The sequence below is a fragment of the Theobroma cacao genome, chromosome 7, assembly GCF_053813885.1.
Source record: "Theobroma cacao isolate CCN51 chromosome 7, ASM5381388v1, whole genome shotgun sequence".
Taxonomy (NCBI): Eukaryota; Viridiplantae; Streptophyta; class Magnoliopsida; order Malvales; family Malvaceae; genus Theobroma; species Theobroma cacao.
In genome coordinates this window covers 11,626,613-11,652,087 of record NC_142645.1, presented here as the reverse complement: position 1 = coordinate 11,652,087, position 25,475 = coordinate 11,626,613, and the positions used below count along the sequence as shown (strand labels likewise).

Here is a 25,475-nt window from a genome sequence, read left to right as displayed (position 1 = left end):
AGCTCCCCTCTCCCATTCCCCAAAGTGAATATCCAAGGATAAGTTAAGCAATCCTTATCCGCAACCTCAGTCAAAATTCAAGTCCTTAACGACCTCTTCCTTCCACCAATAATTCTGATGATGATTACTAGACAAAACCCATCAATCTGAAAGAGAAGGCACTGCGATATACATCCATCTCTTGGCTTGTATTTCCCTCAACAAATCAAGTAAATTTTCCTAACACCAAGTTTGACTCTAGTTTTACAAAAGTGTTTTTTCATTACGGTGTACTTTGCATTTGGATAAAAAGTTAGAATGAAAATCTGTGTCTGGAGATGGTGAGTCCTCCTGTCGTCATGCAGGAAAAGACCAAGGAATATTATCCAAAAATTTCATGGTGGAAGGACGAGAGAAGAAGAGAAACAGACAAGACAGAGAGACAGGTGTTCAAAACGACAAAAATTGTTCAAACCATGGCACGTGTCATGAGGCCTACAGGTCAATTCTTTATAAAGCAACGAATAGCTGCAGTGACCGTTTATGCCTGCTTGCTTCTTTCATAACCAATCCTAACTGGAAGAAATTCTTATATGACATAGATCTTTTCTACAAAGTAATTTAAGTTGTAACCCCAATCAATACGATGCATTCTTAAAATATTATCACATCAAAGAAAAAAATGTAAACCCGAAATATACTAACATGAGAATATTTCCAAAATATTCTTTGGGAAGGCTCCATGGATTCAAAAGCATTAATAGATTTTGTATTTTTCTGTAACATGGATAGAATTTCAATTGTTTTTGGTTGAACTTTGAACTTTGGATAACCTAAAAGGCAAGCAGGTAAGTTCAAGCTAGAGGTGTTTTAAGGTCAAGTCATCCGTCCATCCAAGTCCATACTCCACAAGCTCTTAGTACAACTTTTGGATGGATATGGGCATCTCTGTTAGCAATTTTGGATGGATTTGTATAAAAGAATTAAAAATTGACCCAAATGAATTTTCAACTAAGCCAGTACTTGGTTCATCCTTATCAATGAATTACTCTACGTTCATGAAGTGAAATGAGAACAAGACATTGTGTCTTATACCCCAGGAGCAAGCTCTTAATACGAAGAATAGCATGCAACAATTTTAAGCATAACCTCGAAATACAGTTCTAAACAACAGTAAACTTTGATTTCATAGAAGAGAAATTTAGGGAATTGTATAAAGTAAATCACAGTCAATCAAGCAAAAAGAAAGCTGAATCAGAAAGCAAATGAAGCCAAAACAAGTCAGATACAACCTATAACACAACTTTGGCATGCAACCATTACCTTATCTTATATTATGATGCCACACTTGTATCCAGCTTTTTAGCAATTATGGCAACATTTCTAGGGGATAATGCTGGATCAAAAATAGGTAACATTACTGCTTCCAAGTTACCAGCTTGCTCCTGGAGGAACAATAATCGATCCAGAAGAATAAAAGTTTCCAAGAGAGGCCCAAAAGCAGCACGAAGAGACCAGTAAACTCCGATAAGATCCTGCGTGTAATAAACAAATTAGGCAGTATTCCACTAGCTTATATATATACAATTAATGAATGCTTGTATTCTTGCTTTCCTAACAGAGATTAGAGGTTGTAATACATGCAAGTAATTACACGAGCTATATTCCACATTTTTTTAATATTTGAAAGCATCCCAACTGATATCAGTTTACATGAAAAATTCACAAACTACAAATAACTGAAGATAAACAGCAAATAGTAAGTTATGATGCAAGATTTTGGGTTCTAGACAATACTCCACATTCAGGTTTTTATTCCTCTTCTTGAATGTGGAAATATGAATTATGGTTAGTTTAGATAGCTTGAGTTTTCTTCAATCCACTAACAAATTCACGCTTTTTTGGTCCAATGGATTTCTCTTGTTCTTCTCTGACCAGGACCAAATATTTTCTCCTGCACTCGACATTTTGTGTGTAAATCAGGCAATAACAGTATATGTTTTAAGAGGATTAAATCTTCAAACACCAAGATGGAAATCTAGGAGAATTCTTATGGGAAAGAAAAACCACAAGTATCATCTTTGTCCTAGACAAGCCTAATTTACAAGAAACTACAATACTATAAAGTCCATATCAAAATATATTTAATGAATCTGCTTTCTTGCTGCCAGTTAAAAGCTCAAAATTTTTCACCATTTTTTAAATTTCAGCTGTCATACTTTGATTTAATGATGATTATCCTCATTATCAAATTTTATGGGCATTAAAGGATCCGTAGAAGTTCCAAGTGAAGAATGATGCCTTGATTTGCCATGCAGCTCCAAGTGAAGATGAGCATTACCACCAAATACAGTTTCATCATATTTTTTCTTTATGGTCCTAAATCCTACTCAGAAATAAAATGCAAGAAATATGTATTATCAAAGCAATTCCGAAGTATCGATGGTGATAATCACAAGGCAATAGAGGAAATAGACACAACAATCAGTAAATCTTGAAGACATAACATTAACAAAGAATCTACTAAAAACTTGCAACCCATTTCTGATGATAAATTAAATTTTAGACATATTCTCAACGCAGCAGTGAAAATGTAGTTGGAGAGACATACAACATAGGGCTCAACTTCCTTCCAAATGCCACGAAAATTTATATCATCCGAAGGTTTAAGCCCAAGACGACATAATCCAGACTGGCAAAATTTCTCAAAAAGTGAATACTTATCATCAGGAATTGTCTCTTCACATCTGCTACTGGTATGTAAGGACATTTTATTGAATAAGGCATCCACATCCAACCTTATGCCTGAACTGTCAACTGCAGCACAAGGAAAAGTTGCAGTATCTTATAAGTAATTCAGATTTCCCCACCAATATATTGCATATAAATTGGTCAGCAAGAAGAAACTTGTTCTGCGTTCTTTCCATGCAGAACCTTCACTAGGCAATTACCATAACTAAGCAACAAACACAAAAAGGGATGGAGTGGAAGGTTATCAAAAGAGCCATGAGCTAGTAGACCTAAAATTGCATTTACCATTATGTACCTGCTCCAGATTCTCCACTCTGTTTGATAGAGCAAGCCTCACCCATATTAGAAGGCCTCTGAGGTGGAGACGAATAAGTACTTTCTTCATCGTGCAGTTCAGACTCCATCCTCCTCCTTTGCTGCTTGCGGCGTAGAGCCTTCCCTTGGCGGCCAATTGAAGGACTTGCTATTACAACTTCAGGGTAATATTTATGAAGAACCTTTACAAGATACTGAATGTTAGTTATGGTAGATCTGAGGACTCAAATGAAACCAATGAGAGATAAACAACCATAAGAACTGATAAACCAACTATAAGAACATCAGAAAATAGATTTATTGTAACTTTCTATGCTCTGTTTAGTAGATGCTTTTGCTTCTAGCTTTGTGTGTGTGTGTGTTTTTGCAAAAAATGAAAAGAAAGGAAAATTAAAAAATAAAAAATGTATTAAAAACCAACATATAGCAAAAAGCAAAAAAGTAAAGGCAAAACAATATTTGTAAATCGATTAAAAAAGCTGATGGAGAATGTCTTAATTTAAATCTCATCTTCATAATCAAATAAATATTCTGGGAATTCGCTGTTCCCCAGTAAGACTTGGGAACTTTCTGTAATTTCAGTGTCGAGTTGTTAGATTTATCCATTCAGGCCTATAATATTGTGGTTTCATTACGTGTTTTCACACTAAAAGTTATCTTCTACTAAAGAAAAAAAGGAGAAAGGGGAAGAGGAAGGCAGAAAAGGGTGTGCTGGATGTGATTATTTTTCTTTGGGGCCTCAATACAGTCATCTGTTTGGTAACTTCTAGCAGAAGTTGTTGAGTCCTTTCAAAAGAAGCTGCCACCCTAGAGAGAGACTCTTTCTTCTCTTAAATCTATAAAAGCGTTTCAAGTTTATAAGTTATAGGTTTAGGGAATCAACCCATGCCACCCTGAATCCCTTCAGCATGGCATTACTGAGCATGAGCTTTAACTTTCTGCTGCTCTTTCTCTGGCAGACAAGATATGGCTCAAATTTCAGGTACATTCTTTGGTTTGCAAAAGGTATATAGTGTTTGAGCTTTTAATAGCCTCTACTGTTGATTTAGTGATTCAAATCTGTTAACAGTTGTTGCTATTTGATTTTCATCTGATTATCATGTTTATTTACTACTTCTAATCTGTTGGCTCAGCTGCCAGTACCATTGGTTTACTGCTGGCCACACTTGGCACACAGGTTATAAATCTATATGAAACATACTAGTAATTTCGAAAATCTTCAATGTCATGTTTTGTCACGCTAGAGCAGTCAGGCAGAAGCGGGACAAAAATTCTTGAAGCCCGCAGGTAAGCTTTTGCTTTTATTGATTTTTAACACATAACAAATGTACACCAAGTGGCCACTTACATGTATATCTTTGCCACATCACGTGGGGTTGCTAAGGAGAATGTGGTCTGATAGGCCAAAGAGAGCAAGTTTTGATGGGAAAGCAATATAGGCCCAATAGAGAAATCAAATTAACAGCACTTATCCACAAAAATAAGATTTAGGATACATTTCTATTATCATTGGCTATAATATGAGTTGATGCACAAAGCTGAAAAAAGTGATCAGATTTTGAATTAGGCTTTTTAATGGTATATGCATCATCCAAGTGAAACAGGAAGAATTCCAGATAATGCAGATTTAGCAACAAGAAATAAAGAACAAAAGAAAGTATATATAATATTATAAATAATGTGAGTTATGGTTTCTGTTATTTTGGGTTTAGTTATGAGAATTGGGCCTTTGCTTGTGTTTCTAATCTTTCACAAATTGGTGTGGACGAACTGTCTCAAATAATGGAAGGATGGCCCACTTCACAATCACCATGTCTTTCACAGCATAAACATGTTAACCTTGAACATAAGCACATGATGTTGGAGCACTTCACAAACCACCATGGCTAACACTATTAAGCAATATAGACACGAAGGCTGGAAAGTGCATAAGACATCCTCATAACTTCGTGACATCTCAAATTAGTTATACCTTCTCTTTTCTTTCAAAAAGAGAAAAAAAAAGCGTTTAATGGTCAAATATGTGTGCGTCTGCTTACCTGTATCACAATTTTGGATCCTTTTCACCAAGTTCTGAGTCAAAATTTTAAAAATGAGAGTCAGACACCTAGATCACTATCATGTCAGATTCTTGTACCACGTAAAAGCAACACTGACCCTAGTCTTTAGCAGTCAACTAAGGAATTATAATTTGAATGCAGAAACAATAGAACTAGAGGATTGCTCTATGCTTGACACTTCTGCTTGTAAAGGTAAGTGATGTAGGATAGATTTGGGAGAGTCTGCTTACTCAGGTTGAATGGTAAGCTATGGTAAGCAAGGGCTGGAAAATTAGTGATTTTAGGATTTATGGCTAAGGTAGGAAATCAGGGTTAGGATTTAGGTAGAAATTAGGGTCAGGTCAATTGAGATTAGATGCCAGAGAGGGTTGAAACTAAAGGGTAAACTTGGGTAGCAGCCAAACACAAACAAAACAAGTTTATGAGTTCTGTTTTCATGCTGAAACAGTAACCCAAGAAGTCTGTAGTGGGTTACAAGTTGTCCAAGAACTATCAATAACTAATTGGATTAGGATTTCTAAATCATTTAAAACTAGGAATAAGACTTTAGCATATTTGAGCTCAAGACTCTGTAAAAGCTCAGAAAAAACTTAACTACACTGTATAAGACCCAATGGGCAACGACAAAGGCCATTCCAGCAAACAGAGTTCTAAATGTTGTGTTGAGTTCTTTGGTAAAAGACCTTTCCCCCAAAGAAAGAAAATTTTCTATGCCTTTGTTCCAATTGTTTGTCTTTGTTAACAATGTGGACAACATACGTGCATACAGCCAGCAAGACACGTAGACAAAGTCTGCTTCATGCATAAATACAGTTTTTTTTTTCTGAAACTCATGCATAAATACTCTTAAACACACTTTCACATGGAAATATTTTTGGTGAAAAAAGAAATCAAAGTTTGAGGATACTTCATCACAACCTTAGATTAACAGGTATCGTAAATACTAAGATGAGAAGACTACTAAAAGAACAGTCAGGCAGCAGATACCTGATTTACTCAAAGTTTCAATGCAGAGACATGGAGAGAAGCAACATGAATGCAAAGCAACAAAAAAAAAAGCAATTTCAAGGTATTTAGCATTCATATTAAGGTGGAGGTTTGAATAACTAGTTGACATCATGCATGCTAAATTATGCAAACCCAACAAGAAAATCAAGTTCATATACCATTTGGAAAGCAGCACGGAAAGCATGCAGCTCAAAATTGTGGAGACCAGCATCCTTTCCTAAACCTTTCCATCTTTCTGCACTCTAAACAAAAAAAGCATGATCAATGATTTCTTCTCTAAAAGATGAAAAAAATTAACCAAAAGCAATATAGTAGACAGTATTCGACTTTCAACCCCATTCTTTGTAAGCATACATTGTAAATCTGTAACCCACCACAGTTCTAATCAGGCAGACTGTTACACTTCTTTCTTCTGTAGTCAAAGTAGAAATCCACAATCAAAGGACTGCTTAGTATCTAACTGTTATTTGTTTCGCCACTTTTATAAGTAGCATGTTCCTTATAGTTACCTACATTTCAGCTTATACTGTTTTAAGGTGATCTTAGCTTAATGAAAAAAAAAAGAAAGAAGAAGAAGAATAGCCCTCATGCATTTGGCATTCGCATCATATTGCTTTGAAAGACAACGAAGGCAAGATGCACACAAACCTGACAAGCAAGATCACGAGAACTTTTTCCAAGTGAGAAACTAACAGTTTTAACACCACAACTCATTGGAAAACCATACTGAATGCCAGCATTTTCAAACCCTTCTTCAGATAGTAAGTTGTAGCAACAGCCAATGCTAATAACTGCTCTAACTTCTTCACACTCTAAAAGGGTCCTGATCAATTACATACGCATTCTATTAGAATAAGTACTAATTAAACAATGACATAATACTATAATATTGAGAAAGCATAATCTAGCATTGCATCATTGTTACATGAAACAAAACTCAATAACATCAAATTACTAAAGTGTAACACTCGAGTACAACAACTAGTACAAGAACACAACATGTGACAAATATGACTCAAATAAAATCATCCTCGATTCTTTCTGCTATATTAAAACTTCTCTCTAGAGCTCCTAGCGCACTCTTATGTTTATTCTGTAGGACATCTCTAACTCAGCAGGAAGGTTGACATATGCTGATGTTGTTCTTGCTTTCAACATTGCTTGATATATTTTCCGCTCAACTTCACCATGCTCTCTTTTGACCTCCATAAATGCATCATCAAAAAGAGCCTTACATCCTTCCACCCCTTGATTAGGACTCTGACAAATATGCTTTCACCTTAGGATATGAACCAGAAACCTGGCTTATCGCAGTAATTACAAGACCAAATTCTATTTCCACCTCCACCATAAAGCATAGCAATCACAGTAACATTGTTTTACAATGGCTTCTTATTAGTTTTAGCTTCTACACTGCCCGGTGGAGGCAGTATACCCTTTCCTTTTCTTGTTTCTTTGTAGAAAGAGTAGAGGAAGACATTATACCTTCTAGAATGTCTACTGGAGCTTTATCTTTCAATTTCACCAAAAATGCTGACTTCAAGAGGTATTCCCAAAGGTTGGGCAACAACTTGTTTGGTTACTCTCCCTCCACATATAACAGACTTTAGCAACATTGCTAGTAAAAGAAAAAGCCCATATGCAGAGGCTACTTCACCCGATAACGGACACTTGGGAAAAAGAAAAAGGAGTTTTCATTTATTCTGATGAATGATCTAGGTAAAAAGGCCTGTTATCTATATTATGATAGCTTTTATAGGAGGACAAATAATTGCGAAAGCAATTGATGCAAATAGTAATATTAAGAGTGTGGAATATATTGTTAATATTTATGTAGAATCTATTGAGGAAATTGAAAAAGCAAATTTGGTTCAAATTGCAACAGAACATGCAACAAGCTTTAAAATAGCTAGATAAATCATGGAAGCAAAATACCCCATATATTTTGGACAACTTGGCTCCATTTGGTTAATGCATTTGCTATTTGCCTTTTGTTTTCTATTATCTTTTGTTTTGCTTTTTACTTTCTATTCATTTTTTGCATAAAAATAAAAAAACAAATAGCTAAAGCATCAACCAAATGGAGCCCTTGTGTAGTGAATAGCTTGTCGTTTGCTTTGAAGAGTATGTTTAAAGCATCCCAGAACTCAAATAATTTTCTTGAAAGCGAATGGATAAGTAAATTGGTGAATGATGTGCAACAGTTTCAAAACTTTATTGCTAATTATAATGTGCAATTATCCATATCTATAAGGCATTCGAAGTTGAATTTGTTGAATGTGGCTGAAACAAATAAAAATCTCATGTCCCCACATTGTGCCTCATTTTGGTGCCCCTTTTATAGTATTGCACCACTTGTTCAATATATATATATATATATATATATATATAGAGAGAGAGAGAGAGAGAGAATGTACGTATGCATGTATGTATGTATGTATGTATGTATTGTCCAGGATGAATGAGATTGTCGAAAAGAAAATTTTCTTGACTGGGGATGGTCTTAGAGCTGGAATTTCTACACGGAAAGGGCACTAAGCCTGGTTGTTAAGGGTGTGGCCGAGTTTTTTCATGTGGAAATTCGAAGAAAATAGACAATTTGCCTTTAAAATAATGTTGTATTTGTGTAATCAAACGTGGTCAAAAACTAACTACTAGAACTATTTTTTTAGCGAAAATGCCAAGAGAATTATTACCATCTTTACTACTATTTATCTACTACATGGTCCATTTGAATATGATCATCTTTATAGATTTTTGGCACCATTTTGATACACGGGGCATGCACTTTTGGGTCCTTGCCTAGATTTTTCCAATACCATTATTACTAATATAATTTATTTTTTTTGCTTTTTTTCAATTATATATATATATATATTGTCTAGGATGAATGGGTGAAGGTTTGGTATTTTATATATATGGCCTTATTTATATAATGCTTAAAAAATTTAGAAAATCCAACAAAACAGTCTTCCTCAGACATAGAAACAGAACAACAAAAATCACAAGAATAGATGATGATCCTTACAAAAGTATCCATACAAAGATACCTAATCAAAATACATCTCTTAATCAATTATGAATTTCAAATAGAAACAATAGCACTTTTCGACACAGGAGCAGACCAAAATTGCATCAAAGAATGATTTAGTCATTTCTAAATCAAAAGTTAGTTTGTTCCAAACAAAAATCAGATTCTTAGGTCATTATGTGACGCAAAGAACCATAATTTCAATAGAAAGGTCCATAAAATTTGCTGAAAACTTTCTTGATAAAATCTTAGATAAAAGACAAGTCCAAAGGTTTCTGGGAAGCCTTAATTATGTTATTGACTTCTACCCAGGACTTAGCAAAATCTGCAAGCCTCTGCACGAAAGACTTAGGAAGAATCCTGTCCCCTGGACCGCCACTCATACTGAGATAGTTAAACAAATAAAGAAATACGTTAAAGAACTTCCCTGTTAACATCTAGCGGATCCTATTGCTCCAAAAATAGGAGAAATGAATGCCTCAGAAATGGGATATGGTGGGATTCTCAAACAAGTCAAAAACCAAAAAGAGTAAATAGTCCAATTCACTTCCAGATATTGGACCCTCACTCAACAAAATTATAGTACTATTAAAAAAGAAATTTTATGAATAGTTTTATATATTTCAAAATTCCAAAGTGGTTTACTACATCAAAAATTTCTTTTAAGAATTGATTGCAAATCCGCCAAAAAAATTTTACAAAAAGATGTCCAAAACATTGCATCAAAACAAATTTTTGCCAGATGGCAAGCGATTTTGAACATATTCGACTTTGACATAGAATATATCAAAGGAGAATCTAATTTTTTACCTGATTTCCTCACTAGAGAATTTTTATAGGGAAAATTATATATCCAAAATTGAGAGAGCAGAAAAAGAAAGGAAAATAAAAAGAAGAAAAGAGAGACAATTCTCCCAAAAATATTATCCAAAAACCAATCAAATCATGATACGAGATATGTACTCAAGAAGAGCTAAAGAGTTCCTCCAAAACCCAAAACCTATACCCAAATGCTCAAGATCCAAGTGAGTTGGATTCACAGATCAAAAAATGAATAGAATCCCTTTCCCAATCACCAGAGATAGCCCTAGCATTGGCCTCCCAATCAAAAAAGGGCACCCCTTTAAAATAAATTACCATTTCAGCACTCAAAGCATCCAAAGGAAAAAAAATTGTCCTATATAAACCAAAATCTTTTTAGACAATTTTTTCAACAATTCAAACAGTTTTTCAAATAAAGTCATCCTCTCAAAAAAGTTCAACCCAATATTACCGAAAAAAGTATATCCAAAATGTCTTGCTAATAGAAGGGTTTTATGAAAAATCTTCCAATATTTCAATAAGAAAAGCTTTTCAAGGGTGGCATTTTAAACCATGTGATTTACAAAAACCCCAGCAGTATTATGAAAATATCTTAATCCAGACAGGATCTATATATTTTCAACATTATACAGATAAACATGACCCTAGTCTAATCACCCACTCTACAGCTCAAATTTTAAAAGTGTTTAAACCTATTGATTCGAGAGAAAATTTAAATCAATTCGAAAAATTCCCAAGTAATTTCACAATGACAACAAATCATTACCCTGTTTTTAACTATTGGGATTATCAACATGCTTGGTTTGTAACACCTTGTACCCTCGTATAAGAATCAATATGACTTTATCGACGAGATGAAAGGTCAATTAACATCAATTTAAGTGCCAGAGAGCAGCAACAAGTAAAAAAAATATTTTGAAATAAAATAATATTAAAATATTAATATTTTATCTATTATCGAAATTAATCATGAAAGAGGATTATATGACTGATTTAGTGGAGGAGAAGAAATAAGAAAGAATTTCGAAGAAAAATGACGATAATTGTGCCCACATTTTTATTAAATAGAGCTAGAACGGGGTAAATGAATATTTAAATATTATGGTAATATCATGTTGAAGTGCAACTTTGATATTTTTATTGTACACATGTAAAGAAAGAAAAATAGAAGAAAATGGAAATTAAAAAGTTATTAAGAAGACTTAATTAAAAATGATGAAAACCTTAGAGGGCTAAATAGTAATTTTACCATTTGCTTGGTCAAAACTTCCAAACGAAGCTTTGACTTCCTTTAATTTCCTCTATGGCCGGCCATCCTGTGTGGGGTTATTGGGAATGTAAGTTTATTAAAAAAATAATAATAATAAAAATATATGAAAGTAAAGAAAAAGTATGTGGGTGGCCATGGAGGAAGTAAAAATTGCTTTGTGTTGAAAGGAAAAATCAACAAAATAGTAGAAAATGAGTGGATAGGAACTAGCTGGTCATGAGAAGAAAAAACATAGATAAGAATGGCTTGGAGAAAGGAAAGAAAGAAAAAGAAAGAGAGAAAGGAAGAAAGAAAGAGAAAACGAGAGAGGATCGGCTAAGGAAAGAAAGGAAAGGAAAGTGGAAGGCTTGGGTAATGAGTGATTCAAGAGCAATTGAAGGAATATCAAGTGGGTTTCAAGATTCAAGAGGCATAAGGTAAGGATTTTGATTTTACCTTTGAGTAATTTTTCGAAAGGAGTTGGTAATTGTGTAAGTATATTTGTGGCAGCTATGGTGGCCATGGGTGTGAGGAAATGGTGAATTTTGTGAGTAAAATCCACGCTAAAACTAAGTGGTAAGCTTAATGCTACAATTTGAACCTTATAATTAGTTTAATATTGTGAGAATGATTTTGTGCAATATGTAGTGTTATTGTGATGTCATTGGTATGGTTGGAAAGCAATTATATTAATTGGAAGCTTGGAAAAAAAAATGAAATGTGTGGATATGTGTTGTTAAGAAAGGATTAAAAGGTTATGGATGTTGGTGCGTATGAATGAATATTGATGTTATACTTGGTGGCAACATGTAAATGAGAATGGTAGTACATGTAGACTTAGAAAATGTTTGATAGAAGTAAATTTATAGTTGCTGTCATATGCTAGGTTATTGTTATAGAAATGATGGTTGAACTTGATAAATATCCTTAGAAAGATTAATACATGTATTAGAGTATCCAGGAATCTTGCATTTTCTTGTGACATTTGAGCGATTTTACAGAGTCTTGGATTATTGAACCAAGTATCCAGGAACTGATTGTCATATTTTCTTTCATCAAATTTGTCCCACCACTTGGTCTTGAATGTTCGAATGACTATTAGTGCTCCAGAGTGGGGATCAATGTCATAGGCATAATCCCATGATGTAATCCAAGAAATAATTAATTTTGAAAAAAAATGTATTGATACATGCAATTTATCTTGATCTGGTTCAGATTGAAAATTTTGAGAAAATTTTTTATATAATTCATCAAATTTTGGGGAAAGTATTTCCCTTAAGGGACCAAACCAATTCCGCCAGTGTGAAAACCATAGTGAAAATTTATATTGGTTTTCAAATTTAAAAAACATTAACCAGGAATGCCTGGTATGTTTGTTATTAAAGAGAAAAGTGTTGAACCAAACCTGTTGATAATCCCAATAGTTAAAAATAAGACAATAGTCTACAGTCATTATGAAATTACTTGAAAATTTTTTAAATTGATTTAAATTTTTTTCCCCACTCAATGGGTCTAACTACTTTTAAAATTTGAGCTGTAGAGTGGGTGATTAGACTAGGGTCATGCTTATCTGTTTAATGTTTAAAACAAACAGACCCTACCTGGATTAAAATATTTTGATAATACTACTAGAGTTTTTGTAAATCTAATGGTTTAAAATGCCACCCTTGAAAAGATATTCTTATTGAAATATTGAAAGATTTTTAATAAAAGCCTTCTTCTATTAGCAAGACATTTTGGGTCGACTTTTTTCGATAATATTGGGTTGAACTTTTTTGAGAGGATGACTGTATTTGGGAAATTGTTTGAATTGTTGAAAAAATTGTATGAAGAGATTTTGGTTTATGTAGGACAATTTCTTTTCCTTTGGATGCTTCGAGTGCTGAAATGGCAATTTGTTTTTAAAGGGTTTCTTTCTCTGAATGGGAGGCCAATGCTAGGGCTACCTCTGGTGATTGGGAAAAGGATTCTATCTATATTTTGATTTGTAAATCCAACTCATTTGGATCTGGAGCATCTTGATATAGGTTTTGGGTTTTGGAGGAACTCTCTAGCTCTTCTTGAGTACATATCTCGTATCATAATTTAATTGGTTTTTGGGTGATATTTTTGGGAGAATTGTCTCGCTTTTCTTCTTTTTCTTTTCCTTTCTTTTTCTGCTCTCTCAATTTTGGAGGCATAATTTTCTTTGTAAAAATTTTCTAGTGAGGAAATCAGGTAAAAATTAGATTCTCCTTTAATATAGTCTGTGTCAAAGTCGAATATGCTCAAAATTGCTTGTCATCTAGCAAAAATTTGTTTTGATGCAATGTTTTAGACATCTTTTTGTAAATTTTCTTTGGCAGATTTGCAATCAATTCTTAAAAGAAATTTTTGATTTACTAAATTACTTTGGAATTTTGAAGTACATAACTATTGATAAAATCTCTTTTTTAATAGTACAATAATTTTGCTGAGTGTGGGTCTAATGTCTGAAAGTGAATTGGACTATTTGCTCTTTTTGGTTTTTGACTTGTTTGAGAATCCCACCATATCCTATTTCTGAGGCATTTGTTTCTACTATTTTTGGAGCACTAGGATCCGCTAGATGTAAGCAGGAAACTTCTTTAATGTATTTCTTTATTTGTTTAACTACTTCAGTATGAGTGATTGTTTAGAAGACAGGATTCTTGCTAAATCTTTCGTGCAGAGGCTTGCAGATTTTTCTAAGTCCTAGGTAGAAGTCAACAACATAATTAAGGCTTCCCAGAAACCTTTGGATTTGTCTTTTATCTAAGATTTTATCAAGAAAGTTTTCAGCAAATTTTATGAACTTTTCTATTGGAATTATGGTTCCTTGCGTCACATAATGACCTAAGAATATAATTTTTGTTTGGAACAAATGAACTTTGGATTTAGAAATGACTAAACCATTCTTCCTAACAATACTGATAAATACTTTAAGATGTTTAAAGTGTTTCTCTAGATTATCTGAGAAAACTAAAACATCATCTATGTATACTATAGTAAATTGAGAATATAGATTAAATATTTCATTCATTATTTTTTGAAATTCTGATAAAACATTTTTTAAACCAAAAGGCATAGCATTCCATTCATATTGTCCAAACGAGACAGTGAATGCTGTTTTATACCTTTCATTTTCTTTGATCTGGATTTGCCAAAATCCCGCTTTCATGTCAAATTTTGAGAAAATTTTTGCATTACATAGTTTTTCTGAAAGATCTTTTTTATTTGGAATCGGATACCTCATCCATTCTAATGCTTTGTTCAAAGGTTTCCAATTAATTACTAATCTTGGTGTTCCTCTTTCTAATTCTACATTCTTTATGACATAAAAAGCATAATAGCTTCAAGGTGAACTACTTTTTCTTATAAGATTTTTCTTTAATAAATCTTGGATTTCTTTTCTACAAAATTCTTCCATTTCTTTATTCATTTGGATTGGTTCTGCTTTTGTAGGTATTTGTCTTTCATTAAAATCTTTTTGATAAGGTAATTCTACTTCATGTCTTTTCTTATCCCAAAAAGCATTGGGATATCAGAACAAAATGTTTTTTCTATTTCATTCTTCATTTGTCCAATTCGTTGTTGCATTTCTTTACTAGTTAATTGTTCATTTATCCTTTCAAAAGAAACTTCTTCTTCTCAATAAGCAATTTGTCTTTGTTTATGATTGACTAATGAATTGAGTTGGTTTACGTGTATTGACAAAGATTATAGTAAATTAATGTTTCAGATTTTTGTTTTTCTATGAAAGAAAAGATTATCTTAGTTTTTAGCATTTTGGTAGTAATTGCCTGATTGGTGACCTTATATGGTTTTAGTAATGATATGAATGGAGTTCCTAATATGACATCTTGGGTTATGTTTTTAACCATTAGAAAAGGAGTTTTAAATTTGTTTCCCTGATTGCATACTTCTACATTAGGAACTTTGTATGTAATTTTGAGTTTTCCAACATTGGTAGTTTTTAATCCTTCTTATATTTTATAATAATATTTTGTTAGAATTATTCCTTCTTTGATGCAATTTTGGTCTGCTCTTGTGTCGAAAAGTGCTATTGTTTCTATTTGAAATTCATCATTGATTAAGAAATGTATTCTGATTAGGTATCTTTGTATGGATACTTTTGTAAGGATCATCATGTATTCTTGTAATTTTTGTTGTTTTGATTCTGTGTCTGAGGAGGACTGCTCTGTTGGATTTTTTAAGCATTCGACTTGATGTTTTATTTTTAATTGTTGTTTCTTTAGTCCAGAAATTTGTTATTTGTTTTGGTTTAACCTTTTCATATTTATCAAAAATGATATTTTTAATATTGTACATATGTCCTTGATTTGTTATAATGGGCTTATCAGTTTTTTCTTTTATCGAATTTTTTAGTTTTTCAAGGTGTTTTCTTTTTAGGGTTGAGTCTTGAATTTTATCAATGATTTCAATCATAAATTCTTGGTCTTTAGTTAAGACATAAATTAGAGTTTCATTTTCTATTGAAGATTGAGATGTAGTTTGTATTTCATCTACCTGTAATTCTTTTGAAGATTCACTATCTGCAGATGTTTCACTATCAGATGTAGATCCTATGAGTATTTCGTTAATTTTTGGTTCAATTTCTTCTTCTCATTGAAGTTGACTAATTTTTCTTTTAATTCTACAATATTTTGAAATGTGACCAATTTTTCCAGACCTAAAACATTTTAGTCTTATCTATTTTTGCTGGTTCCTTTCGATTTTGTTTTGTTTTCCTATACGTCTTGTATTTTGGTTTTTGATAATATTCTGGAAGATTTTTCTTATATTTTTTCTGTTTTGGTTTTGTAGAGCAACAAGCTTTTGAAGAAAATGATTCATGCCTAATATCAAATTATTAGCAGAATGATCCTAATTCTTTTGCATAAAGTTTTTTTTTTTCTCAATTGTCTTTGGAGTTTTAAATCTTAACAGATTTTTAATTCTTCTTTTTAAGTGAAACTTATAAGCTCACAGTATGTAAGATTTTCATAAGCAATTATTCCTTTGTAAATTTCTCTTATATGATTTCTAACTTTATCTTCTAATAAAGTAGAAAGTCCTGCTAGAAATTTTTCTTTCTAGAAAGGTTGTTGGTTATCAGATCTTTGCATCACTCGTCATAAAGATATTTTTGTACCATTTGAAATCTATTAATTCTTTGCATTTTAAATTTGATAATAATTGTGAATTTTTGTCTTTAAGATGGAAAGGGTCTCCTATGAAATGTTTTGATATTTGAGAAGATGAGGGTTGCAACAACAGCCTGTATTTCTCTTTCTTGTTCATCTAAGATATTATTTCCTTCATTGTCTTTTTTTGTGGCTTTTAATATCTCTTGTTATTGATTTGTGATAAGATAATTATCCCACCAGCCTTTTAGTTGTCCGGTAAATCCAGCAACCAAAAGGATTGCTATCGCATGATTTGTAATTTGGCCTGTTTGGTTTTGAGTTGTATATACATTAGACACCATTGTCATTTGTTAGAGTGTATTGAGAATGTTGTATTCAAACATTCCATCAATGTTCCACTCGTAGATTGTATTAGCATTGTATTTATTCTAAAATACTGGTTTTTCTTCTATGTTTAAATCTGGTGCTGTAACTTTTGGGTTATAAAGTTTTTTAAATTCTTTTCAAACCATTTTGTTAATATGTTGATTATCAGAATATCTGAATTTGTTTGTTGATTTACCATATTGATTGAATGAGTTTGTTGTAATGGTGTTTCAGGGATTACTATTCCTGAGTTTTGGCTTTCTAAAGCATCAATTCGATTTTGAATTTCTCTTGAGAATTGATTTTGTTGTTCTTGATGGAATCTTTTTGAAATTTCAAAAGGTTTGAAAATTGGCTCCTCAGTTTTAATGTTTCCTATGTTTGTTGGTAAACTATGTATGGCTTTAGGTTGGTTTTCTACCAAATTTTCTAAATGTTTCAATTGTTTTGAAATAGTATAGAGATTTAAATTTGTATAGTTGTTTTGTTCGACTATCATTTTTATGTCTCTCGAAGAAACTGTTTCTCCTAGATCAAAAGATCTCATTCTTAATAGAGTTGCTCTTATTCTTGTATTTTTGTGTGAATATTGAACTTCAGCCAAAAGAGGTTGTTGAGATTCAACTTCCCCTCTGGTAGTTTGCCCTTTGGTTATATTTTTTGTGGCATTTATTGATTTTGACTAATATTCTTCAAACCATTCGAAGAATTTTATTAAAATTTTATGTTTGTTCATAAAATTGTAATATTTTTGTAAGATTTCTTCCTTTTCATTTTTGTAAGTGTTGAAATAATCTTCTCTTTTTTGCTTGTTTTGTTTAGTGTAGAAATGTTTTCTACACCATTCCTTATCAATTGCAAACTCTTTTTCTAATACAAATATTTTTAAATTTTCTCTATCATTTGTGTTTATATTCAAATTATTAGTCATTGATAAATATGTTGGAGACATATTGGGAAAGTTTGTTGGATTATTCTCTTGTCCATTATATATGGGTTGAGGTATCTTTGAGGAATTATCTATTCCCTATAAATTTGTCCTAATGGTGGAAGGTATTGAAGAAAAAGAAGCTTTAGCAGTTCTAAAGTTTATTTCATGGGTAGACAAGTTTTCTCCTAAAATGTTTAGCCTTCTGATAGAGGCTGTGCTATGCCCTAGATCAAAAGACTACCTTGGGGGCATCCTTGGTAGTCTGTTGAACACAAGTTCTACAAATCCATCTCTATATTCTGCTACTTGATTTATTTCAATATTTTGGATGGTAATAAGAGTTGTGACTCTTTCAAGTTTCCATCTATTTGGAAGTTGTACTTCATGCCATTGAATGGTTTTGGGTATGGTTGTGTGAGATCTAGACATATCTGTCTGGATTAGGAGAGTTTCTCCTCTTGAGCTGTGAATCAAAACCTTAGTATTTATAACAGAGTACATAGCTTTGTAATATAATCTATAAACCAAGGTTAATTCCTAGGTTTGACATTTTTTTTTTGCTTTAATTTAATGTGTGTGTGTGTATTGTTTAATTCCAATTTAGTGTATAACTTTTTCATTAATTGCATTTAGTTAATCATTCTATATGCTTAAAAATTGATTATGTCCAAAAAAGAAAAGCAACAACAAAAACTAAAGCATTTTCATAGCCCTTATCACATTGTTGCTCATAATCTCCGGTATGGCATCTGTTAGATTTTTTGCTATGAAACCAGTATATCACAATTTTTAGGCACAGGTACTTTAAAGAATGGACATAAATCTGAAACACAGGGAATAGATTAGTCCCAGCATTGCTGTCCACTTCAAGCAATTTAGAGCAAAGCTAAGAATCAAAGAAGGTTAAATGGGAAAAGCTAGAAACAATCCGAAAAGTTGAAGTTGGAGGGGCGACAACTTTGTCAGCCCTTTATACCCCATCAGTAGCACTTCTTTCATCCAAATAAACAGCATTAAGAAAATATATATTGGACACGTAGCGAAATAGTATAAAAGGAGCACCAAATGGGGCACAATGTGGCGGCAGGAGATTTTTATTCAATTGAAACAAGGTTTGCATCTAATGTTATAGTGGCAGAACGTTTCACAGCAACAAGGATGCACTTAAAAAGATGATTATGGATTCAGATTGGAGGTCATTTAAAGAATATGAAAGGTAGTAGATGGTAAGTTCGTGCAGTTAAAGAATGCATTGTTAGTCATAGTTGCTGGGATAAGCTGGACTATTTCTTGAGTTTTACAAAGCTTATAATTGACATGTTAAGGGCTGCTGGTATGGATTCTCCACCAATACTCCACTTCATACATGATATGTGGGATACCATGATAGAGAATGTGAAGAAGGCCATCTTTGAACATGAAGGCTTGCATGTTAGATCAAAAGAATTTTCTTATTTGATGCCATTCACCTAATATTGGAGGCTAGTTGGAACAAGAATCACAGTCCTCTACATTGTGTGGCTCATTCACTAGTTCCAAAATAGCAAGTGAGGTTTGGCTTCAAGATGAGGGCAGTGGTGTTCAATGTCTAACGAGGAAGTCTTTATGACTAGAGACAAATGCTTTTTAAAAGGTACTTTCCAAATCAAAATGATTTGCGGAAAGTTTGTGAGGAATATGGAGCCTCTTTTAGTGGCTCAGACTTCTTCAATGAACCTCATGTTGTGGATGCTAGAGAGTAGCCTTTATCTTGGTTGGCCAATTATGGGGCTTCAACACCATTGCTAAACATCTGCTTTCAATTTGCTTCCCCAAGCAGCAGCATCCTCATGCAGTAAAAGGAATAGGAGAATATTCTCTAATTCAAACAGTTAAAAGAAATAGACCTGCTGTAACTAAAGTTGAAGACTTGGCATTTGTTCATTGCAATCTTTGTCCAAGATTACACAAAAGATCCAACTAAATATTGAGATTTAGGTAATATTAACGTTTAGTTGGTTGTTTTCTTTGATACATTAAAGTTTTAGTTTGACTAATAATTTATTATTGACCATCATCATCTATATTTTTTGACCTTTTTCTTATATATTTTATCTAATAGGTGGAGACCACTTCGATACAGGGGAAACACTTCAGCTGAATTTTAAAATTTTATCTCTTGATGACCCAGAATTGGAAGTAGGGGTATTTGATGATAATGAGGATGAGGATGTTCAGCTAGCAATTGAACTTGGACAGCAAGAACACGGAAACAGACAAGGATACGACACAGCAATACACAATTAATTTTAACACTAAAAAGTTTTAAAAAAAAATTTAAATCGATATAAAACTTTTTATATTAACACTAATAAAATTATTGAGTAATTTAACTGTCTTACAAAAAATTTTTGTAAATAGGCAGCATAGTCTTCAGTTTTGGGCTTTAAATATGTTAAGACCAAATGCTATGGGCCAACAAGCTTAATACATGTTACTTTTTGTAATACCTATAATACATAAGTTACTTTTTGTCCAACCCATAATGCATGAGTTACTATTCCCCTCCATTTGAAAACCTAGCTGACCTGTCTTTACCCAATAGCCCCCTATACCATTTCCTTCCTCTTTTCTTTTTTGATGGCTCATGTCAATGTTGTGCTGGTAAACCAAGCCAGCCTTCCCTCCATTTTTTTTCTTCTATTCCTCTTTGTACTCAAGAATCCTCTTACCCTTACGGTCAAGGTAAAGCCACTACTACCATGCTTCACTGGCAACAAACCAACAATGTTCTGTTGTTCATTTTGTTTTATTTCTCTTTTGAATTTCAATATTGATCCCCATGTCCAACTATGCTCGAATAAAATATTTTTTTGTATCTGTTTGTTGAATATGTATCCTAATGTGTCGAACGTGAGTATGTGTCAGACACAACACATACACGCATGGGGGTGAGCCATATCCGTACTTTATAGGCTATGATTATGAACACTATCAAAAAATTCAAAACTTAAAAAATTTCAAAAAGCTATGTTACTTTTCTCATCATGGTCATTCACAGCTTTCTTTCAAACCTTCAATGGTCAACTAATTACCTTCAATGAACCACGAACGCACATCGCCCCTCTACACATCTATGTTGAGAACATATCCAAAACAACTGGATTCGAGAAAACAAAACAAAAATAATATTATTTATCCGAACACAATCGCACACAAGGATCAACACAACTGGCCTGCTACCGATCAAGCATGGTAGCAATGGCTCCACCTTAAAAAAGACAAATAGAACAAAAGAAATGAACAGAAGGTTGGCCAGGGTATCGCAAAGGCAGTCGTGGTTTTACCAACACAAGATTGATGTGAGCCATCAAAGAAGAAAAAAGGGAGAAAATGGTAGAACAGGTTGCTAGGTAATGACAAGTCAGCTAGGTTTTCAAAGAGAAAGGGAAAGTAACTTATGTATTATAGGCCAAAAAAAAAGTAACTTATGTATTGTGGACTAATAGTTTGTGTTGGGACCAACAGATTTGTAAGCTTGTTGGCCCATAGCAATTGGTCTTCTACTCTTCTTAACTTCGAATTTGGTTTATAATTTCCAAATTTTATAGTTTATTTTTATAACTTTGGACTCTACATCTCTAATGATAGTCATTCTTTTTTGGTGTTGTGAAAAAACAAATTCAAACTCCTATATCAAAGATGTAGAACTGTAGAACTAAGCCAACATCAAACAATGCAATCAAACAATGAGCATTGAGCACTGACTAGATATGTTATTTATTTCTCATCTCAATTTTCATCACCACAACTTGATAGAATGATAGTTGACATTGTTCTTTGTGGATTGATACATCCTTAAATTAGATATGCTTGATGCTCCTACTTTACCTTCATCAATCTATTACGTTTAACTATTGCATATTTGAAATTTTCAAAAAAATACTATTGCATATTTGAATGTGAAATTTTTAATATTTTAGAGGTACTATAGCTTTCTATAATTATTATCAATCATCCAATTAAGAGTCCATTCACCCATGTCCTCTTCGCTGACCCTTTGCAGCCATATCCTGATATCTTAGGTTTAGGGTAGTTAACATGTCTGATACTTAGATACATACCCATATTCGACATCCTTACCCAAGTTTGAGCAACGTACTTATAACAAGGCATACTTCTAATAATCCTCAAAGTTTTATCTACTTTGTAATACTAATGTAGAAAAGGAGGGATTATAATGATTATAATCCGAAACTAGTTTGTAGAAGGTACCTCTCCCTTGCCTACCAATAATGGAGCAAAACATACATGCAGTTTAACTTAAAATAGGAACAAGCCGGAAAAGAATAGCTCAAAAGCATATTTTGACACTCACTTTAGCATTGTTACTGAAAGATCTCCGCAAGCATGAAGTCCAGCCAGAACCAATGAACTCTTATTTCCTGTCAAACCAAATTTTTCAAGGTCTTGCTCAATCTGCTCAACATCACCTTTATGTGGCAACAAGGTGGTCAAGGCTTTCAATGTTTCCAGGGACATTATGCGACACGTAATTGTCTGGGGCACATTTAATTTTTTGTTCCCTGATCTAACAGAAAAATGCCACAATCTGTCAACAAGTGAAAGACTTGCAAAAGGTGTGATTCAATTAAATTAAAACTAGAATTATGACAATAAAATCCATGCTAAGGCTAAGAGTTAAATTCAAATTGGAGTTGCGTTACAAGAAGGAGACAATAATACAGAAAATGTGCTGTAAAAGAAATAATCCGGTCACATTGTTCACTTGATGAACAGCCTTCTCAAAATTTTTGTTTGGTCTGACAACAGAACATCATCATATGCTTCAATGATAATCAAACTCAGCCTAATTTGGCCATTAAAATGAGAAACATGCACAAGTTCACATAGCTAACTTCAAAGTAGCACAGGCTTCAGTATTTAAAATAAATATAACCTTCCAAGATAAGATAGAGTAAGCTGAATCCCTCACATACCCATTTTTCCACATCTGAGCTGTGTAATGCTTCTTGATTCGCTTTGCACGTGCATCTGTGACCTTTCCATGATGAGAACAAGCATCTATCGCAACTACAGAATGATGGTACTCAAAGGCAAGGACTTGTGCAAGATAACCCTAGAAAATCATGTTAATCAGGATTAAGATCCAAATCTACAGTTTTAAAGTGAAGCAAACATCAGTATCCAATTACTAATATATACAAAATGGACATAATGCAAATTAGGAAGGAACAAAGGGAACAAACCCATGGTCAAACTCAAAATGTCCTAAAACTTTTGTCAACACAGTCAAACCAAACATAAACTTTTATTGAGGCAGCATTGAGATTTAAGATTAAAGTTATGAATCCAAAGAGAAAAACAAAAATAAAAAACACCACATCATATATTCAGGCAAATACATACATATATATGTGTGTGCCTATGTATGTATGTATGTATGTGCTTGTGTGTACGTACATATGTATGTGTATTGGGCAGAAGTAGCTAATGTGGGATGAGGTAAAGAGGGTTTTTGTTGCTCCAGGAGGCAACAAAATGATGCGGACACTAATGGGAGGTCCAACATTAGGGATGCAGAAGGTCAAGTAACATGATGCTTGGAAGCATGGGGAGACTGAGTTGCACACAAAGGCAACACCTTGGCAAGTTGGTGGACTGCTTCATTTAAATGAAAAAGCTATTGCCAAAGAATTGAGAGTGCCTGATGCAACCACCAGAGTAAGCATTATGGGACTTTGAAAAGGAAATCTAGGATGTTTTGCTTACCTTGAAGTTTGAATTTTGTAATAGGCTTGAGATTCATCATGAGAAGAGCTAGCTATAGTGAGGCAATGGGAAGATTGTTTAAAAGATTCGGACTACTGAACTAGTTGTCACATAAAATCTTGTAGAGATATGACTATTCCTGGAGGTTCAGTCAAGTGCAAGAGAGTGAGACTGAGTCCCAGCACCTGAGGGTTGGGAATGGTGTGATAGGTCATGATGAAGTTGCTAAGGCACAATGAGAGAGAAAAAAGTCACAAATCAAGAACTCCCAACCCTATATTCTTTGACCATATAACAAGCTACATAAAAATTGCACCAAAAGTGATGCCCACCACAAAGCCGTTCTATCTAGCATGCTAATAAACCTAATACATGTAGGCATTACCCATTAAGTCCATATTGCTTAAACAAAACAGGCTGCTAGATTCCAAATTGCTGCAAGCTTCTCTATCCATTGGAGCATCAATTAAGCAGTCTCAACCCCAAATGCAGCATCATCTTTATAGAAAGTAGAAAGGGAAAAACTGGGGAAGGATCACAAAGAGAGAAAGAGGAATGCACCTGACCAGCACCAACATCAATTACTGCATCAGCTGTCATGGTACTGGCAATAGAACTAACAATGGCAGAAAGAACTTCTACCTGTAAACCACATAAATAAATTAATCTTTGATGTTAACTGTTGTGCATCACATAAGAGATTGATACATCATTGTTTATGGGAAAAGAGATGAATTCCGTTCCAAAATTGAATAAAGTAGCTACCTCATGTTTCTTCTTGAGATTCATCCCTTGAGCAAGAACACTAGTCAGTGATGTTGTGTGAAAGCCAGGAAATACCTACAATAAACTAGAATGATAAGTATCTTCTTTAAAAACAACTCCACATGCAAACACAGAACCTTCTCTTGATAGGAGAAAGTAATCCTCATCCGGTGAAAAACAAACAGTACCTTCTATTGGTAAAAATCCAAAAGAGAAGAGAGAAATAATAAATGATTTAGAGAAACGAAAATTTGAATAAAGACCAAAAAAACAGGTTACTTCTTACTAATCCAAGAACCAGAGAGGAAAATTTGATTTCTTTTTCCTTTTCAAGGTTTTTTTAATTTTTTTTAAAAAAAAGAGAAGAAGCTAATCTTGTTTTGTCCAATAAAGTTGTGTGGGAAAGAACATGAATAAGAGCAAATACTCAGTTTAGTTGTTACTTTTGCTACTCGTTTTTTTACGTTTGAAAGCAAATCACTGAAAGTACATTGGCGATACCAAAAGCAAATAATAATATTGAAAAATTAAAAAAGTAATTTCAATGAATTGCAAAATGCATGATCTTACTTTCAAGTTGAACAATACAACGGGCTACATTTAAGTGATCTGCTCATTCCTAATCAAATACGATTTTGCATTTTACTCTTTGCTTTTAGTTTTTAGCAACTTTCTTTCCTCAAGAAACAAATGCATGAATATACATAATATACATATATATACACCAAAAACTCAATTATAAAGCTTGAGAAACTAACCTTTCCCAAGTCAGCTTGTTCTCGAGGAAAAACAAGAGATTTCAAAGTAAGAATGAAGTCCTTAAGCGAAGTAGGCCAATGATCCTACCCTCAAATATAATTCAAAAACATTAATTACTCAGATTTATCATCATAACACATCACTCAATCAAAAAAAAAAAGGAAAAATATGTTACTTGGACAACTCCAGAAGGAATGAGGAGAAGATTTTCCACAGCTTCTTTACTAAGACATTCAATCCATTCCTTGTCAACAGCTTCCCATAGCCTATCCTGAAATAAATAAAAAAATAAATGTAAATTAAGAAAGTAAAGTGGTCTTTTTTTTAATTTTTAATTTCAACTAACCTTGAAGAAATTGACAACGTGAGCATTGATTAAGAAAGAGTAAGGTTTAACGAAATCTACAATGGCTTTGATCCATTCCAAGGTTTCAGGTGCGCTGTCGCATGAATGCTTGCACTGCTTCTCCATCCCTGGACTCCCACTTTCTCAGCTAACGAGCTGAACCTATTTCTGTTT

At 33.2% G+C, this 25,475-nt stretch overlaps 1 protein-coding gene across 2 annotated transcripts; it reads right to left on the bottom strand.

Moving 5' to 3' along the window:
• Positions 1–1,135: 1,135 nt before the first annotated feature.
• On the bottom strand, positions 1,136–25,475 carry LOC18594617 (S-adenosyl-L-methionine-dependent methyltransferases superfamily protein). 2 transcript variants are annotated; one of them, XM_018125211.2, is made up of 12 exons: positions 25,302–25,475; positions 25,131–25,226; positions 24,955–25,038; positions 24,197–24,271; positions 23,993–24,073; positions 22,639–22,778; positions 22,017–22,229; positions 6,762–6,936; positions 6,272–6,355; positions 3,026–3,227; positions 2,591–2,796; positions 1,136–1,514 (listed from the first exon to the last, which is right to left on the bottom strand). In XM_018125211.2, the coding sequence occupies exons 1-12, from the start codon at positions 25,425–25,427 to the stop codon at positions 1,314–1,316; spliced, it is 1,683 nt and encodes a 560-aa protein (XP_017980700.2). In that variant the 5' UTR covers positions 25,428–25,475; the 3' UTR covers positions 1,136–1,313. The 2 variants fall into 2 exon arrangements, with proteins under 2 accessions (XP_017980700.2, XP_017980701.2); XM_018125212.2 differs by having other exon boundaries at positions 25,362–25,475.

Coding starts and splice junctions, on each gene's coding strand:
- LOC18594617 (XM_018125211.2), bottom strand. CDS start 25,427: ATGGAGAAGCAGTGCAAGCATTCATGCGACAGCGCACCTGAAACCTTG. Junction 24,272..24,954: donor AACAAGCTGACTTGGGAAAG/GTTAGTTTCTCA, acceptor AGTTTATTGTAG/GTATTTCCTGGCTTTCACAC. Junction 2,797..3,025: donor GAGTGGAGAATCTGGAGCAG/GTACATAATGGT, acceptor CTTGTGCTGCAG/TTGACAGTTCAGGCATAAGG.